General features: G+C 39.3%; 1 protein-coding gene across 6 annotated transcripts in view; it reads left to right on the plus strand.

The window, feature by feature from the left end:
- LOC142373769 (shisa family member 6) overlaps positions 1-18112 on the plus strand; it is a 79409-nt gene that overhangs the window by 48013 nt on the left and 13284 nt on the right. For 4 of the 6 annotated variants that reach the window (XM_075457148.1, XM_075457151.1, XM_075457149.1 and 1 more), the window contains exon 5: positions 2682-2720. The exons of the other annotated variants lie outside the window; for them this stretch is intronic. In XM_075457148.1, the coding sequence (XP_075313263.1) occupies positions 2682-2720 (39 nt within the window). The remainder of the gene's footprint in view (positions 1-2681; positions 2721-18112) is intronic. 6 annotated transcript variants of the gene reach the window in all.

Genomic DNA, 18112 nt, shown 5'->3' on the forward strand with positions numbered 1-18112 from the left:
ACCCTGAGGAACTCCATGACTTACTCTGCTGTGTGAGGACAAACTGGAATCTGTCATAAATATATGACTTAAACCAGCTTAATGCAGTTCCTTTAATCCCAATAACATGTTGAAGCCTCTGTAACAGAATGTTGTGATCGACCGTATCAAATGCAGCACTGAGATCTAACAGGACGTGCACAGACACAAGTCTGTTATCAGAGGCTAAGTGCTGTTTCTGTGCTATGATGCACTATGAATCCTGACTGAAATCTTCAAACAGATTATTTCTGTGTAAATGATCACAAAGTTGAGCTGCAACAATTTTTTTATGCAATTTAGACAAAAAAGGGAGATTGGATATAGGTCGATAATTAGCTAACAATTCTGAATCAAGAGTAGGTTCACCTTCACAGGTGCAGCCTATTAGGACAAAAAAGCCCATGCATATGCTGCCCAATAAATACAGCCGGATGCACGTCCAACTGCCTTCCATGGACAGCGAGAGCTGACTGCAGCATAACAGATGGAGTGTAAAAAGACTGCAGTCAAGACACAGGTGAAGTCAGGAACAAGTGAGCTCACAGCAGCAGCAGCTGATCTTATGGAAATTCAGGCCAGAGCGACAATTTAAGAGAAATTGCTTCCTTTTTTAAATTCTTTCCTCAGAATACTATCAATACTATCACTTCACCAGAAGGGTAAAAAGCAAGTAATTTAAATCATAAAAGTACAATCCTCAAAGGCTTCACTTTTATCAAGTAACAGTTGCCTAAATCTAAATAAAAATGACCACATCTTGTTTAATTGTTATTCATTTCACTGCTTTCTCAAAACTGCCTAACTCATTCAGGAGGATTAAAAACACGAGTCTACATCTGTGACTAATCTTTTTGGCTATAATATTCAAGCTATCATACATCATTTCCTTTTTCTTATCAATGTCTTATTAAAATTACAACTCCATAAATGTGATGTTGTACAGTGGAATCCTTTTTCCAATGCTCAGTCTTGAAAAGATATCAGAGGGAATATTAAACTGGAAGCAGTCATCATTTATCATAAACTTATTCAACCATTTTTTATTTCATCATTTCATATATGGCTTTAACATTGAGTTAACCATTGAAAATAACTTATCTGATTCAATTCAATTAATTTCAGTTTGATTTATATAGCGCCAAATACAACAAATATCATCTCAAGGCACTTAAATAGTATCGTCCAGTTCAAGCCAATTGGAATTCAATTCATTGTAATCATAATTATTTTCAAAATAATCCAATTCATTCATATAGAGCCAATTCAAAAACAATTTCCTAGCTAAGGAAACCAACAGATTGCACCGAAACTTGTCTTCAGTCCAATCTCCCGTCTCCCGGGAGATCTGTTCATAGATCTGATGATCTATGAATAAAAGTCTATCACACATCATGCATGTTATTAAAGCCTTCAGACATTCAAGGACAAGTTGTGTCACAGAGGTGCTCAGCTGGAAGAGAGCAGCTGCAGCACCTGACCAGTCCTGACTGAAGCCTGTGACATTCGCTGGCTTCGTTCGCTAAAATTAGACAAGTGTTTGACCAGCATGTATTGCTTCAGGTCCGTCATGTGTCCACAACACCTAAAGATTGCTGCTTGGCCATTCAAAGGCCAGTGAGGAAGCAGAGGGATGTAACACTATCAAATGTTCATACAGCCCAACTTTGAAAATGTGCAGGAAAAAACATTTATGGAAATCTGACTGACTTCAAGTTGCCACTTAAATAATATCCAACTGTAGTTTACTATGAGTTAAGTAGAATTTTTTTTTTGTTTGTTTTTGTTGTTTGTTTGGATTTCATGTAAACCTGCTGCTCTTATCACCGCGCTTGTGTTGAAAAATCTGCAATTCATGCTCATCAGTGTATCTCCAGCAGCAGCAGCACTTGTCATGAATGTACCCAACACTACAAAGGTTCTTCTGGTCAGTGGGTTTAAGGTCAGAACTGGTGTGCTTCTCGTCCAAACCCAGAGCCAGGGAACGCAGCTTTGTTGCTGTGTGTTGCTGTGTGGGAGGTAGTGGCGATGAGATGCTGACGCTAAATCGATAGTGATGGATCAAAGTGCCGCATGGCTGGAGCCCTGTTGTGTCAGGGTGCGGGGAACAACAGTGACTTTTACACCTCCTCTCTTCTCATTATCCTCCCCTCCTCTCCTCCTATCCCATTTCTCTCTTTTCATCTTGAATCCCAACTCCTCTCTGTCTTCCTCCTACGCTTAGTAGTAATTTATGTTTGTGTCTGATGGTGTTTGTGTGTGTACAGTAAGTAAGAGAGAGGTGATTTGATACCTTGAGTCATGGTGTCAGATGGCCTCTGCCTGTAGTTGATGGGTAGATAAAATGTTACACAATCGATATCAGACCCCTAAAACTGTACTCATCTCTTGCAGTCTCCTGTGTCCTCAAATCTGTTGTTGTAACCAGAGAGCTCTGTTTGACTTATAAGGCTTACTTATCATCAAATGAAACTTTTGGGGTATACTGACTCATGCTGGAATGTTCACAGAAATGAACAGTGTCTAATAAATACAAGAATGTATTCATTTAAAACTGCTTTACTACGCAGACTGAGTAACTGCTGTTCGGTGTGATTGTATTCTGTCATATTACCATACAAGAAGCACAATCTAATGAATAACTACTTGGTTCTGTTTTCTAGGAGAAAAACATTGGCCGGTCCGCTCCCAGAGTCACCATGGTAGGGATGGCTGTTCTTTGTTTGAGGGTCAAAGTTGCCTCTAACCACTTTCTGATTTCTGTTTTTGTTTTATGAACTTGTTAATGATCAGTAGTGATAATAATGGGAAATACCAAGTTTCTGGTCAGTGTTTGGAGGCAGCTCATACCTCGAGTGTTAATTGTAGTGTAGTGCCTTCCCGTTGACCTCTATTTATTTGCCTAACCTGTGTATTCTGCCCTTGATTTTTAGCTCTCCTGTCTGTGTGATGAGTACACGTGTACAGTCTGGTTTGTGTGTGCTGGTTTTAGGGGTGTAACGGTATTAAAAAGTCACCAATGGGGTAAAACAGCCATTCAAACTGGAAACATAGGCAAACAGTTTGCATATTCAGTTAAGTTTTCAAATAGGGAGCTCAAGTGTTTGTGAATTTACTAGGAGTATAATATTGTTAGCAATAACTGATAGAAGCAGACATTTTCTTCTAGCTTGTCTTTGAGGTTATCAGCAGCTGCTCTTCAAACAGGTTAACTTCATGCAACTTGTCAAACTATCAACGTTATTGCTCAGTAAGGTATCCCTGCAGATCTGATGATCAATTTTAAATCCAGTGCTGACAAAAACAATAGCAGGCTTTAGTTCCAAGTGTCTGCACACAGTCTTTATCTAATCCACTTTTTTTTCCCAGCCTCTTTCCAGCCTTTTTGTTTGTGTAGCGACCTCCCAGGTAACCAGCAGAGTTGGATCAGGTTTCTCTTAAATACTATTTTTAGTCAAAGAATAAAAAAGCAAAGGATTTTCCATAAAACTGCTTTAAAATCAAGAATTCAACATGTGTACCCATTTAGAAAATCAGCACAAAACAATTTCAGATAAAAAAGAAAGCGCATTGTGCATTCTGAGCATTTAAAGTTAGTTCAAATCAAATTACCTTCACAAAGGCAGAACTTGCTCAAGTAGCATGTGAACACTTTAACATGTAGCAAGAGAGTTGGTGTGGCAGCAGTGTTCAAGCTGGACAAAGACAATCTGGACTGTAAGCTGTGACAACTACCGTAACACCCCTATCTGTATTTGTTCTAATCAGTGGTGTGATAATGTGGGCCTGCCTGCAACACTGCAAAGAAGAGATCTCAAGTGCACTATAGTTTTTGTTTTCAACTAAAAGTCCATTAAATGAGTCGAGTTTGGATCTAATTATTTGGGGAAATAACAACCAAACTAGGGCATACTGAATTTAAACGAGAATATTCTGTGCCAACTTGTGTTTGTTGCAGCCGGCCCACATTGTATTAGTGTCCTTATTGTGTTGTGCCTTAAAACCCAACTGGTCTCATTTCAGTCCTCTGTTCTAATTCCTGCCCTTTGAAATGTATGTTTTGAACTGCTTCGCTTTTCTATGTGTTGTCCTCTTTACTGAAATTAATGTGCTAACCTTTACGGTGTGTGTGCTCTTCGACTGTCCGTCTCAGTGGAGAGGAGGGCTGGTCTATAAAGGCATGGATAAAGGCAGTTTTGATGATGTTACTTCTTTTATTTTAAGAAGACATCAGAAAAATCTGTGCTTATCCTTGCTTACGATATACGGACCCTCCTCTTCCTCCTCTACCTCTTCCTCGCCCTCCGCCTCCTCTCAAAGGAAGTCTGCTTTTCAACAGCCTGCAAATGGAGTCGGTTGGTATGTCCATCAACTGTTGAGAAGAAAAGAAATAGCCTTTTATCGTGGATTATTATTCCTTCAATGTGACATGCGATGAAAATGCCACGCTGTTTGATTTTCAGGAAAGATTACCTTTAAACCTGGCGAGTCACTTTGGCTTTGCAATGTGAAAACAGTGTGAAACCAGGTCAGCTCTGTAGGAACATCATGAAGCACTCCAACTGAACGGCTCTCTTACTGCTTTTTAACACACAGGGTCACAATCGCCCAGAGTGGGCTCTCTGTCTATCACATTTCACAATCAACTCGATATAAAGTTCATCTCAACCTCTTGCCCTTCCCTGTCCCTGCTGAGACTGTGACAGTCACATTTATAACAGGAGTGGCGGTGACAAGTCAAGTAACTACTTGGCCTTTGGTGTCTTGGGGGATGATTGTCAGATATGTGATAAAGAGTGATAGTTACTGGCAGTGTGGATAGAAATAGTCTGGACTGGGACTTTATTGCGTTGGGAAGAACACAGGATGCGTTCAGTCTGTAGTTTTAGAGACTCATTTAGTGGAGTTATCTATGAATGCATAACGAAATTGGAGTTTTTTTTCATGAAACTGTTCATTTCTATCAATTCAAAACACATTAATTAGTTTTTACTCATTATCAGATAGGAAATAGATAAACCAGCAAGCACAGCCATTTAACAATGCTTTGCATTTGTGAGAGCTCAGGCATGCAGATTATGCCAGAGTATACTAACGTGATCTAACTTTGATTTAAATCAGACGCATTATCATACAAGAAAAACATCCAAATATGTTATTATAGCAGAGCACTAACAAATGGTGAACACAGTGGAGCGGGTCTAAAAAAGCAAGATAACCGAACTCGAAATGGAGGGAATTTTGGACTATCAGGCTAAAGCTGCTTTTAAGTGCACTTCCATCCAAATGTCTTTTTACACATCTTCAATTTGCATATTAATTTGTATGTACCAGAGGGGGAAAAAAAAAGTCTACTTTATTTTATTTTCCAGCTTGGCTGGAAAGGTTTGTGTAGTGATAGAATCAATGAAAACAGGCTCAGCAAATAAATCCTGACATACAGTGAATGCCATGGTAGCAGAACAGAAAATTAGCACCACTAACTGGACCCAAAGTGGGTTAATTTATTATCTCATTGCAAATATAACTTCAAAGATACAGTCCAATTGATGCTAATCATAATGCAATCAATTGTAATACACTCACCATCCAATCAAATACAATGAATCAAGGTCCAAATTAGTCCATTTCATGCAATGGCATTTCAAAAAAAGTTGCCAGGCAAAGGGAACCAACAGATTGCGTTGAAACATTTCGAGGCGACGGTAGAAAGAAAAACTCATTTTACCAGGAAGAAACCCATCAAATATTCACAACTTTGAATGTTCCATTGTCAAAATACATCATTTCATTGTAGTTGAGCTGCTGGATTTTTTGGTGGGAAACTGAAAGTTTCCACTTGTCAAACTGCAGCTACAATGGCTGGTGAAGGGACAGTCCTCATAGCCCATATGGGTCAGTTTTGCTAACTCTAACTTTGCACAGTCCTGCTTCATATTCATCACTGATGTGAAGCCTCGACCAGCTGGGGTTTGAGAGGACAGGAAAGAAGGGACAACAAACACCATAACACCAGACCAGGGATACCTGCTCAATTTCCAATTGATTTGAATTTCCCCCACAGGGGATGAATAAAGTATTTTCTATTATTTTCTATTCTATTCTATTCTAACTGTATTCATCATTTTAGGTGTTGAAGATACTGTGACGGATGGAAATTATACTAGTGCCTGCCAATAGATCTGACTCAAGCAACCTGAAATGAGTGGGCTGAATGGGTTTGCTATCAACAAAGACCCTGTGGCACATATTAATTTAAATTCCAAATGTCTTCAACATTCAGCTTTGTTATGCTGGCATACTTTAGACAGCATTACTAAAGCAGGTTTTAAAAGGTTTACAAGTACAGTTTTATAGACTTTAAGAAATCAAAGTGCAGGAATGGTTGGAAAAAAAAGGTTAATTTGTTCCAGCTGTGGTATAGTGGGGCACAAGGACCAGTTAAAAACTGGTAGATTTTTGTATATTCTTGTCTGTACCTTTAGAAGAACAACATCTCTGAATCCCTAGAGACAAAAATGTAGCTTTCTGGAAAAACCTACACCTACATTCTAGAGTCCCCAGTTCACCTAACAGGCATGTTTTTGGCTGAAAATTCACAAAGGCATAGCATGCAAATGTGAGACAGTAAAGTTCCCAGTCAATCTCAAACCGGGAACCTTCTCTTTCTGACATTTAAACTAGTACACCACTATGCAGCACACACCTATCTATCAAGAGTTTAGCCTATTTGAATATATCTTAATGTTATTAAAAGCAACTATTATGTACCCTCAGTTATCAGTGATGATTTAAAGATTTGACAAAGATCCATATAATTTAGCTGAGAAGCCATTTCTGTACATTTCAGTGTATTTTTCTAAGAATTGTCCGTTTGTTTACAGAAATGAAACCCTTATTTTTGTATTCCTTGCTTTTTTCTTGTGCTTTTGGATTGTACAGATTTTTATATAAGAACATATTAAGTTAAAAAATAATGCTTTAGCTTAATTCCAAACTTTGACTCAGTTAAGAATTAGGGACAGAAGCCTGATCAAAAACTGATCAAAGCTGGAAGTTCTTTTAATATAACTTATAAGTATTATCACCACTGCTGCAATTGGGTCAGAGTTAAGCTTCCTGCTCTGCTAGGGAAATCAATGAGGAGGTGGAAGCTACTTCCATCCAGGGGCCTAAAGCTTTGTCCCCCACTTATCAAGTGAAGTGAGGCTATTATGGCAGTTAACATTTAGCGATTAAATGTGAACACTCTTTGTCAGTTGTTAAATGTCAAGCCCACCGTGGCTTCCTTTTCCTCTGCTTCCTTTCCAGCGAGAGGAGGGCAGGGAGGTGGTAGTAAGCCAGTGGGACAGAAATATCTTTTTTTCATTCCATACCTGTCTCATACATTAACACACAGGCATGCAAAGATGCTCACAACCTCAGTGCACACCGTACTCTTTCTGCCACCACCAGTTCTTAGGGGCCTGTCATAACTCCAGCAGCTCGTCTTGGCAGGGCTGACTTCATGGCATGGCTGTTGGTTTTAGAGGGGGATGTCATGAGTGGAGTGATGCAGGGAGCTGAAGATAGCTCTCTAATAGATGTAGGGTGGGTGGTGTGGAGTTGGAGGGGCAGAGGAATGACTTGTGATCACCAGCCCATGTTGCTGGTTTTCTACTCTTTTTATTGGAGCACCCACCAAATCCTCCTGTTTTGTACTTTTTCTTTTCTTATCTGTTTTCTGTCTCACTTCATCCCATGTCCACTATATTTTTTTCTCCCTATTCCTCTACTTACCCGTTCCTCCACTCAGCTCCCTCTTCCTCTGTGTTGTTGAGAGATACCAAGCCTTTAGGCTTGCCATTAAGTTGTGCCTGGCTGTATCATCAGTGTTTTGAAGTCTGTCTGTGACCACCATGACTTCTGCCATAAATGCTTTGTGTTTGCAATTCCAAAGGACTGGAAAGGATTAAGAAATGTTGTCTTGCTCTGGGGAACCAATGCAAAATGAAAAAAAAATTATATGAAACAAATTTGTGAAAACTAAAGTACACCCTTTTTCAGTTCTAAAGATTTACCTATCACGGCATAACAAAGAATCATCTGGTCATTACAAAGTCTTTATATAGAAGTATACAACCTCAGATCAACAAAAACACATATTACACAGTGCCAATATTCACATACCAAATACCAATCCAAAATGCAGAAGCAGTATGTGAATTCCTAGGTAAATGTCATGCTTCAGTAGCTTGAGTGGAGCCATTCTCTTGTAGATTTGCCACTTTGTTTAGGATCATTGTCTTGTAGCACAACCCAATTTCAGTTGAGTTTTAACTGTCAGACAGGTGGCCTCACATTTGACTCCAGAATACTTTGGTATACAGAGGAGTCCATGGTGGACTCAATCACTGCAAAATGTCCAGATCCTTACATGACAAAACAAGCCCAAGATAAGCCCAAACCTCCAAAACCATGCTCGATATGAGGTGTTTGTGCTGCTAAGCTGTGTTTGGTTTTCCATGATGGTACAGTCACATTGTAAAAAGATTGTTTTTTAGCCCTAATTATATATGTGACAATGTTTCATTGTAAGGTGACTTGCTTACATGTAACCAAGGCAATCATTTAAATGACATCCATGATTCGTGACAGTTGCGTTGTATAAAGAATGTATTTTAGAGATAACCATGGTTATATTCTAAGAAAGTAATGTTATTGTCCAAATCCAACCACGAGGTGACAAAAGTGTTGTTTTGTTGTTGACAAATGGTATGTTGGTCTCAATCTCACGTCACACAAAGGCCCATCAATAAAAGAGCTGCACTTATGAGGGCTTTGTGTGTCTTAAACGAAAGACTTGAGAATGACATCCTATCTAATGTGGAAATGCTTGTATGAGTCATGTTTCCCTCCTGCTGCTTGTAAGGGCAGTACAAGAACACATAATGATTCATTTTGAAGGGTATAAACTTACCGTATATGACCGTTTCAGTTGGAAAACTTTGCAACTTTGCAGATCACTATCCATCTATCCATTTTCTATACCCGCTTAATCCAATTTAGGGTTGTGGGGGCTGGAGCCTAGCTGTCATTGGCGAGAGGCGGGGTACACACTGGACAGGTCGCCAGTCCATCACAGGGCTGCAGATCATTAATAACATAGGGGATGGAATTAACTATGAATTAAATCCTCAAAAGTGTTTCAGTATTTAAACCCTTACAACACAATGAGTTATTACTGTTCTTAGACTTATTCTTAGAATTACTAGTTTTTCAGTTGTTATTACAGTTATTGAACTTGGAGTGTTTGTCACATATTATCAGCGCATCTATTCAACTTTTGCTGATTTTTTTTTATGGGCATTAGCGGTCTTTATTAGTAACAACTAGACAGAAGTGAACAGCGAGACTTGAAATGTGGACGTTTGTGGTGAGAACTTTCAACTTTTGTTCATGGGGTGACAATCCCACTTCCTTCCTTTGGCCCCACTGCTTCATATAGCAAATGATCTTTGAGGGATCAGAAAATATTGCTTATTTAGATATGTAAATAACCCGGAAAACCCCACTTGAAGGATTATTTGATCACTGCTCCTCAATCCCTAACAAAAGGCCCATGTGGGCCTACGTGGCTGCATCCTTGCACATGCATTAACCATATCCTTATCCAGATAAGCTATGCAGATACTGATCACACACTAACACCAAGAGTAAATACATGTGTGAGATATTACTTCGACTTGAGATAAAACTTTCGAAATGTCCATCCCCTGTACCTTCCTAACCTCTGCCTTATTACGTTATAAAATGAAGGGCAAATGTGCAAACGTGCATCTCTTATATTTCCCCTTGTATTAATTTATTTCTCTCCTTTAATCTGTCCCCTGTCTGACAGTGTGCTGTGCTGGTTTTCCAGCCTGGTGCTCATGTCTGACATTAGGAAGCTGACCTCTAGAGATACAGTTGTTCAAGCAAACATTCTGATGATGCCCTTTTACTTGTGTTGGCAGCATCTTTTGCTCCCCTTCCATTCTCTCACACTGTCAACTCTCTGGCTGTGTTCCACTTTACTCATCTCCTCTCTGAGCATAATTATGCTATTCAAGGAAATACAAGAGATTGGAGCCAAATCCACACACACTGTCCACAGAAAGCTGACTGGATATCAAGACCTGATTGTTCAGTTGTTAAGAATGCATATTCTCAGAAATAAGTTGTGCTTTCCGTGATATGTCTGTGAGTATATGATTGCAATCAATGTTGAAAATACTTATCTAACCTTGGGATGGAGTTCAAGGTGTTCTCCAAACGGCTAAGTGGGCCCTCTACCTCCTCAGAGCTCTTTATTGGGATGTGATGCTTGGAAGTGTGATGTGAAACAAAATGCCACACCAAATGTCATATTACTGAGTCACTTGCAAGCCATCTGGATGCTATTATGCAAACTCGCCATGAAGGTATTCTCCAGAGAACACTTACTGGTATAAGGAAAGGGAAATTTAATGTGACTAATCCTCTTGTGGAGTTGGAGGCGACTGTATCAAGAGGAACGTGTCTGGTCTCAGTGGCCCACTGATCATAGACGTGTATAAGGTTGATTTAGCCATTAAATCTGACTGACACCACCTGACAACCACACAGCTGTGTCATCCATAGACTGGAAGCAAAACAACCATTTAGCAATTTAAATAGGGACTGTATTTAACCCAGCAATCTAGAGGGCATGTCAGTCACAAATGATTAAGTCATCATAAGACTGGACAGCACCGCTGTATTACTCTTTTGAACGCATATTGTTTTGAGAAGCCAGACGCTTTATTTTCGGGACCCCAGCCAACTACCTTCGTCAACGCCCAGTGGCAATTCTAGAGTCTGTGGGGGCCCCAAGCAAAAAAATTGTGGTAATAAATTTAAGTAATGATCCTGAGGAGAGATATGAAAGAGATGCATAATTGTTCTCCTTGATATAGCTTTCATTCTTCATTGCATCAACAACGCATTCACTTAACGCTAGCTGCTATTCAATTCTGTCTCTCCTTTAGTTTGACAAAGTAGCATCATTTTTCAATAACAGTCATTTACTGTTAATGTTATGCTTAAATCATTATCTGCTCCACTTACCACTGTCTTTCTTTCTTTTAGCTTCTTCTTCTTTTTTCTTCTTCTTCTTTTCACTGCCAGATGGATAGGTCCTCTTCATTTTCCATCAGCTTATTTTCCGATTCAACGTCACTAACTGTCATTTTCGACACTGTGAAGTTATCCGTGCTGGATTTTGACTGGGCAAAGCCAATGTCAATCAATCAACATCGAATCCAATCGGAATTTTGATACGCAGTCGCGTAGCGCTCTATGATCCTTGATAGGTTATCTACGTTGGCACTTGATATTCGCCTGTTGCTATTTATCTACCGGGTGTAGCTGGCCATCCAATAATAATTGTGTTCATTTAAAGATTCTTTGTGACAAGTAAAGCTGTTCATGATATCGATTTCATAAGTATGGTTTTTATTTTCCACTAGCCTTGAATTTCCGGCCAACAATTCCAAACACTCTGAGGGGCTAGTTCTCTGCGAACATAGCCTAAAGTGGAACTTGACGTGAGTTTGACAAAGTCAACAATGCAATTATGGAATTATAGAATGGCATGTTAACTAGACAATCTTTGACTAATTCATTTAAATTTAACTGTTCAAAGAAAACATGTTCACCATGAACGTTCGCCACTGTTTGAGACAGTTTATAAAGTAACTAGACAATCTTTGATTGAATGCACCTCAGCTCTCGGAGGCCCCCTTGTGGCTCGGGGCTCCAAGCAGTTGCCTGCCTTGCCTGTTGACAAGGTGCGCCTCTGTCAACGCCAAAACGAGGCTGGAACTCGGCTCACAGGACGCAGCGGGGGGTAAGTCAATATTCATAAATGATATTGCTAATATGGGATGTCATACAGCTTCATGTCAAAAGAGGCGAACTATCCCTTTAATATGCCAATTTAAGGAGATGAATACAGTAACTGATGGACAGCAGTGTATACAGGAGGTCTCACACTTCACTATGAGCTCCCTTAAACACTGACAAACAGGTTTCTGGGGTTGGCCCACTGTAAGAAAGTGTGTAGAGGTCATTTTGTGACATCAGCGAGAGGAGGCCAGGGGGTTGACGGGCGGTTAGGACACCAGAAGCTAATAAGCAGCTTGAGAGCTTTGAAGCTGCTAACTGTGCTGGAGTTTTTCAAATGTGTTTAATTGGTACCCTGATTATGTTGGGATCACTGAGCACAGCTGTCTGGGCTTTTAATGAGCTTTGGTTCTCTGATTGTTCTTGGTTCTCAGCTTGGCCCATCTTTCTACACCACTCATACAGGTCTTTGAGGGGAAATCAGAAGATTGAGATGAACATTCTAAAACGTTGCAGAACATTGGCACATGTGTGGGTTCCCTAACTATACTTTTAAGTCAAAGACAGGGAGCTCACTAGAATGTTAATGTTCGGGGTACTTGGTGACAGTTATGGAAATTTCTTGGCCTTGATAAAATGCTGGAAAAATTTCACAAAAGTGTGATAATGAAGTTGATATTATAAAACTGATGCTGACGTACATGGTAGTCATACTAATAAATGAAGAAGACCCATGTGTGCATCAGTCATAGGGCAATTCTCATTACATCTTTATTACTTCTGCCTGCACGTTGGAATTTGAGAAATGAATGAATTAATTTATATATATATTTTTTAACCTATCATATGTACATTCCCTAGCCAAAGTAGACAGGGGTCTGTGGGACCACGTCACACAGTGATGGGATGTTTTTGGTTGTGCAAGTTGTGTATTTAACCCGTAACAACCAGACATTTAACTTTCTAAACCTCATCAGCTGACTTTGGTTCATAGATGTCATTAAAAAAAACTTTTAAAAAAGGACAATATTTCAGTGACGGTAAGTTTCCTGCAGGACTTGAACATCTCTCCAATAAAAACTGATGTGCTACCTTTCCTACCACTTAATAAATACATAAACAAAGTTAAATAACTACATTCGGAATTTAGACATACGTACTTGTAGGCTAAGGAGGGCTGTAATGTCTATCCTGAACAATAGTAGATTGTGGGATTTTCTCCTTAATTTGATTTGTTGTGAAATGGCAACACATTTTTCTGACTTTATACAGTTGTGTATTATGGCTGTGCGAATAGTATGATCAGGTCGTAAATACTTGTGTCGTCACTAGATTGTCATAAGCCCTCTAAATCTGAAGAGAACTGTGTCTGTTTAGTACAAAACTGTTTGCTAATCTGGATGAGATTGTGCTATTATGTCCAAAAACATTCAGTTTTAATTTCACAGGCCACAGGACTTGTTTCCAAAACCCATCAGTTTTGTTCAAACTTGTGATGCTAAATTTTACATTCAGGATGCAAGAAAGCTTCTCCTCTGAAGACCCTTCGATGAAGGTTATACTTGTGCAGATCCAGTAGCAATGTGGAACAGTGCACCACTATGGAATGATAAATCTTTCCGAAGGTCTTTTGCAGTCAGTGAGGGTTTTTTATTGGTCTATCGAGCAATCCTACCACACTTCTCTTAAAGGATTTTCTCACTCTACCAGACATCAACTTTACGTTCACCATTACTGTTAATTGTAATTTCTTATTTACAGTATGAACTAAGTAAACTTCTCAGCTTTCTGTCCAGTAGGCATCAGCTGTTTTAGCTATCAGAGGGCTGGACCGCTGTTTAGATGAGCCCATGGCTACTGAAGGTTAAGACTAGGTTTAAGGTGTCAGGTTTCTTATTAAATTTCAAACTTTGTATCACGTGGCTATTCCTAATGATGAAAATAATCCATAACCATGAAAAGTTGATAGACCAGGGATGTCAAACTCCGGTCCTTGAGGGCCGCTGTCCTGCAGGTTTTAGATGTTTTCCTGCTTCAGATAGATAGATAGATAGATAGATAGATAGATAGATGAGTACTTTATTCATCCCAATTTGGGAAATTGTTGTGTTGCAGCAGCATACCGTAAAAGATATGTAAACAATTAAAGTAAAAACAAGCAAATAAAATAAAATAAAACAAAATAAAATAAAATAAAAATAGTGAATAAACATTAGTTTACACCTGATTCAGATCGATGCCTCGTTCCTTGGTTTGGGCAGAACACAAGCAATCTTTTGATAGATCCATTTAATCTGAATCAGGCATGTTTAAGCAGGGAAACATCTAAAAACTTATGGACCAGAGTATGACATTTCTGTCTTAGACCTTGATTATAGTCATAAGAGCTTTAATATGTTTGTCTGATCAAACTAGGCCTACAGCAGCATAACTATGGGATAGTTCAGGGTCACCTGAGCCTTAGAGATCTTAGAGAAGCAATTGTTGCTGCACATTGGTCTGGGGAGGGTTATAAGACCATCCATGAACTCCTCTGTATACCAAAGTATTCTCCAGTCAAACATGAGGCCATCTGTCTGACAAGCCTGGCTGAACTTTGATCATACAACAGGACAACAGAATTCCTTGAAAAAGAAAAGAATAAAACTGTTGCAATGTTCCAGTCTAAGTCCAGACCTCAGCCTGATTGAAATGCTGTGTTGGGCCTCTAAAGCCCTATTCGGACGGGACTAGTTCAATGAGGGGACGTATGGTAATGTTGGTTAACCAGACGACGCCAGGGACAAGAAATGACCAATTCGGACGGGACAAGAAATCCCTGTAATATTCATCTAACATGGGAGGAGTTTTCTTGAATATAAAGCATTCTGCTCCGAAATTATTGTATACAAACGCAGAAGACTTTTTTGTTTGTTTACCTGAATGATAAGTATTACTAAAACGTATTGTACAATATAACAGAACAGAAGATTTATTCATTTTTGACCTTAATGTAAAGTACTGTTCACCAAAAGTTTTGTTCAGGATACTTATTTTACCTGAATGTAAAGTATAGTTTAAAAAAAGGATTGCACAACGAAACTTAAGTGTCATTTTCTATTTTACACCTAATTGTTTCTCTCTTTAAAAGGATGTGACGACATATTCCGTACTTATTACCGAAGGTCGCATTCGCACTGGATTAGTATTACCTATGGTAGATACTCCGGACCGTTTCACAGGAGGTAGAATTCTCGGCAAAGTTTACCGACATACTCCGCTATCTTTACTGACATGGCGCGTTCGGACGGGACTAGATTTCCCGGTTATTATTACTTTACCCCAGGTCCCCCCATTAAACTAGTCCCGTCCGAATAGGGCTTAAGACAGCTGAGGATAAAAGAATGTCTGTAAACCTCAATGAACTGAAGCAACATTGCAAAGAGGAGTGGGCAAAAATTCCTCACAAAGATGTAGGAGACTGATGATAACTTCGTACTGAAAATGATTACTTCAAGTTATTACTGCTTAAGGTGGTTTTACAAGCTAATGAATCATGAGGTGTTTTTCACACACTGCCTCTGCACTTTGCCTTAGTTTATGTGAAATAAGAAAAATGACACAGTGTGATTTATCCCGTGTTGTTCATCTGTGGTTGTATTTACCTTATTTTTAAACCTGGTAAGGACCTGGGGACTTTTTCTTTTTTAAATATATGCCCTGATTTGTATACCTTAGAAATGAAAGCACTTTCTTTTTCACACGACTGCATATAAGAATCTGGTTCATTTAATATGTTCAGGAGAAACAGTCTGATGTCTGTGGATTTACCACCCTTGAGTAATATCTCCTTTGAGAGGTACTGTTAAGCAGAGATATGAATAAAGAGAAAGGAGGAACACAGGGAAGACACATCCCATCTATCTCCATAGCTCGAGCAAATATGGAAAGCCATGATGTGAGAGTCCCAGGCCTCACTCTCCTCCTTTACTTCTGTGACAGATGTAAATGGATGTTTCAGCAGTTGGCTCTAATGCATTTTTAAACAGGCACAGCAACAGACAGCAAATGAATGTGTTGCGACGGCAACACTACGACGGAATCTCCATCCATCGCTGCCTCCCCTTCAAACACAACACACAGACCCATGCTCACACATATCCCTGAGCACTGTTGAGAATAGCCGTAATTCATCAACTTTCTCAGTACAATGGGCTCAGTAAAGGTCCCATCTTTCAACTAAAGCACCTCCACAGTGCAATGCTCAGCCCAGCACCGTGCCGCTGCATCACATTCCCTGTCATCCACAAACACTCCTCTGCTAGCGGACGGCTGGATGATTGGCCGAAACAGTTTGTTCTCAAACGACAAAATCAAAGCTACTCTGCTTGCACAGATGGCAACACAAAGCAGTGTTTCTGCTCATTAAACAGCTCTTATGCATGCGTGAGACACTGGCACCTACTGCACAACCTGGACTAATGCATATGAACATAGCTGAATACACTATGGCAACGTGACCAGGGTTAAATCTGACAGGACCTTTGGAAAAAGAGCCACAATTATTGTTCTCTGGATTAGAAACAAGTGACTGGATGCGAGGGTGTGTGATGTAAGGAGAAAGCATGTCGACACTGTGGTATAGTAGCACATGTTTGCATTGATACATGTGCACAACAAGCACATACATACTGTTGTATTTAAGACGCCTTCCTTGACCATTGACCATTATGAAAGGCTCTAGGCCTTTCATAACAATACATAACACACAAAAAAACCCGGCTGTGATGATGCTGACAGCTTGTGTTAAAAAACTGTCTGTCTGTCGTTAAAACCGAAGTGGATGCTGCTTTGGAGGCTTGCTGAGCCAAGGACTCTCACTGAAGAGTCGTCCTGATACTACTGTGATTAAACTGAATGTAACATTGTTAAGTTGCAACTGAGAGCTTCACACTTACTCTGGTCTCTCATCCATATATCACAAGTTGTTTATTTTGGCCTCTTTGGGGATTTACAGGGATAACACACAAATCTAGTTGGCTCTTTTTATCCTTGCTTGCAGCTCTGATATTTTGAGAATAAAAGCCTGCAAAGGTCTTCCTCTTTGCCACAGTCAGGCTAACTTTTTATCCTTTTTGTCTCTATGCTTTTGGTTTGTAAGATTGCCTGTGTGTTTTTCTTTTTCTCAAACTCACCTCGACATGTCTCACCTGCCCGTATATTCTGCAACATTACACTTGAGAAATTGCTGTCATGGTTGAAAACCCCTGAAAATGGTCATAAGTGGAACTAAAATTAGCGAGTTCAATTTTTTTATCAGCTTCTGACCAGCATTAATGTTAAAAAGCAGAATTCTCAATATAAGTCATCTGATCCATTGTTTATTAAAGTTTATTTAGCCCAGTATCCAGAAAATGTTATAAGAGTTGCATATTTCCAAATAGTAGTGTCACAATGAAGACAGAGAAATTGTGAGACAGTAACGTTTTCCATTCTTGCTCATTGTTTTGTAGGAAGCATTCAGAAGATGTGATCCAAACCCGAAAGCCTTTATTTCTAAGTATTTTAAAGTTTTATGCCTTACCCTAATACTGATAGTGGTGAGAAAATGAAAAACATGTGGAAAACATTGGGTCAGATGTAGGTTGAACTTGGTTCTCTTGAGTGACAGTCTGCGGTATAACACAACCAGCCACCCCTTACCTTCCTCCTCAAAATTGTTTTTGAACATGTAATAGCTGAGCAATGTCTTACTTACTTGTCTTACAGTTTCACAGACTGCAAAATGTAATGATGTTGCAGTTTGCTGTTAGTCATCTTACAATTTTTAAGAATGCGTGACAGTTTTACTTAATGCAAAAACAGCAATGTTTCTATTTTAAAAAGCAGATGTAGGCATATGATGGTTTTGTTGCCCGGAAACTGAGACTGCATTGAATCTACTACAATCTACTACAAAGGTCACCAATGCTATATTAAAGATTCTTTGTTGGAATTTGAATATCATAGGAGCTCCAACACTAATGCTGTGCATTCATAATAAATCTTTTCCCATTCAGTAGCATCTCCTAATGACTTCATCTCCTTTATTTGTGATTCATTTTTGTATACTGCCCATGTGATATGAGCTTTCTGATGATCCTTCTGTGTTATTCACTTCTAACTGTGTTTTCTAAATACAATGTCTGCATTTTTTAAATGGTGAATGGTCTTCTTGTTTCATTAATCTGCT

Source organism: Odontesthes bonariensis, chromosome 23, assembly GCF_027942865.1.
Source record: "Odontesthes bonariensis isolate fOdoBon6 chromosome 23, fOdoBon6.hap1, whole genome shotgun sequence".
Taxonomy (NCBI): domain Eukaryota; kingdom Metazoa; phylum Chordata; class Actinopteri; order Atheriniformes; family Atherinopsidae; genus Odontesthes; species Odontesthes bonariensis.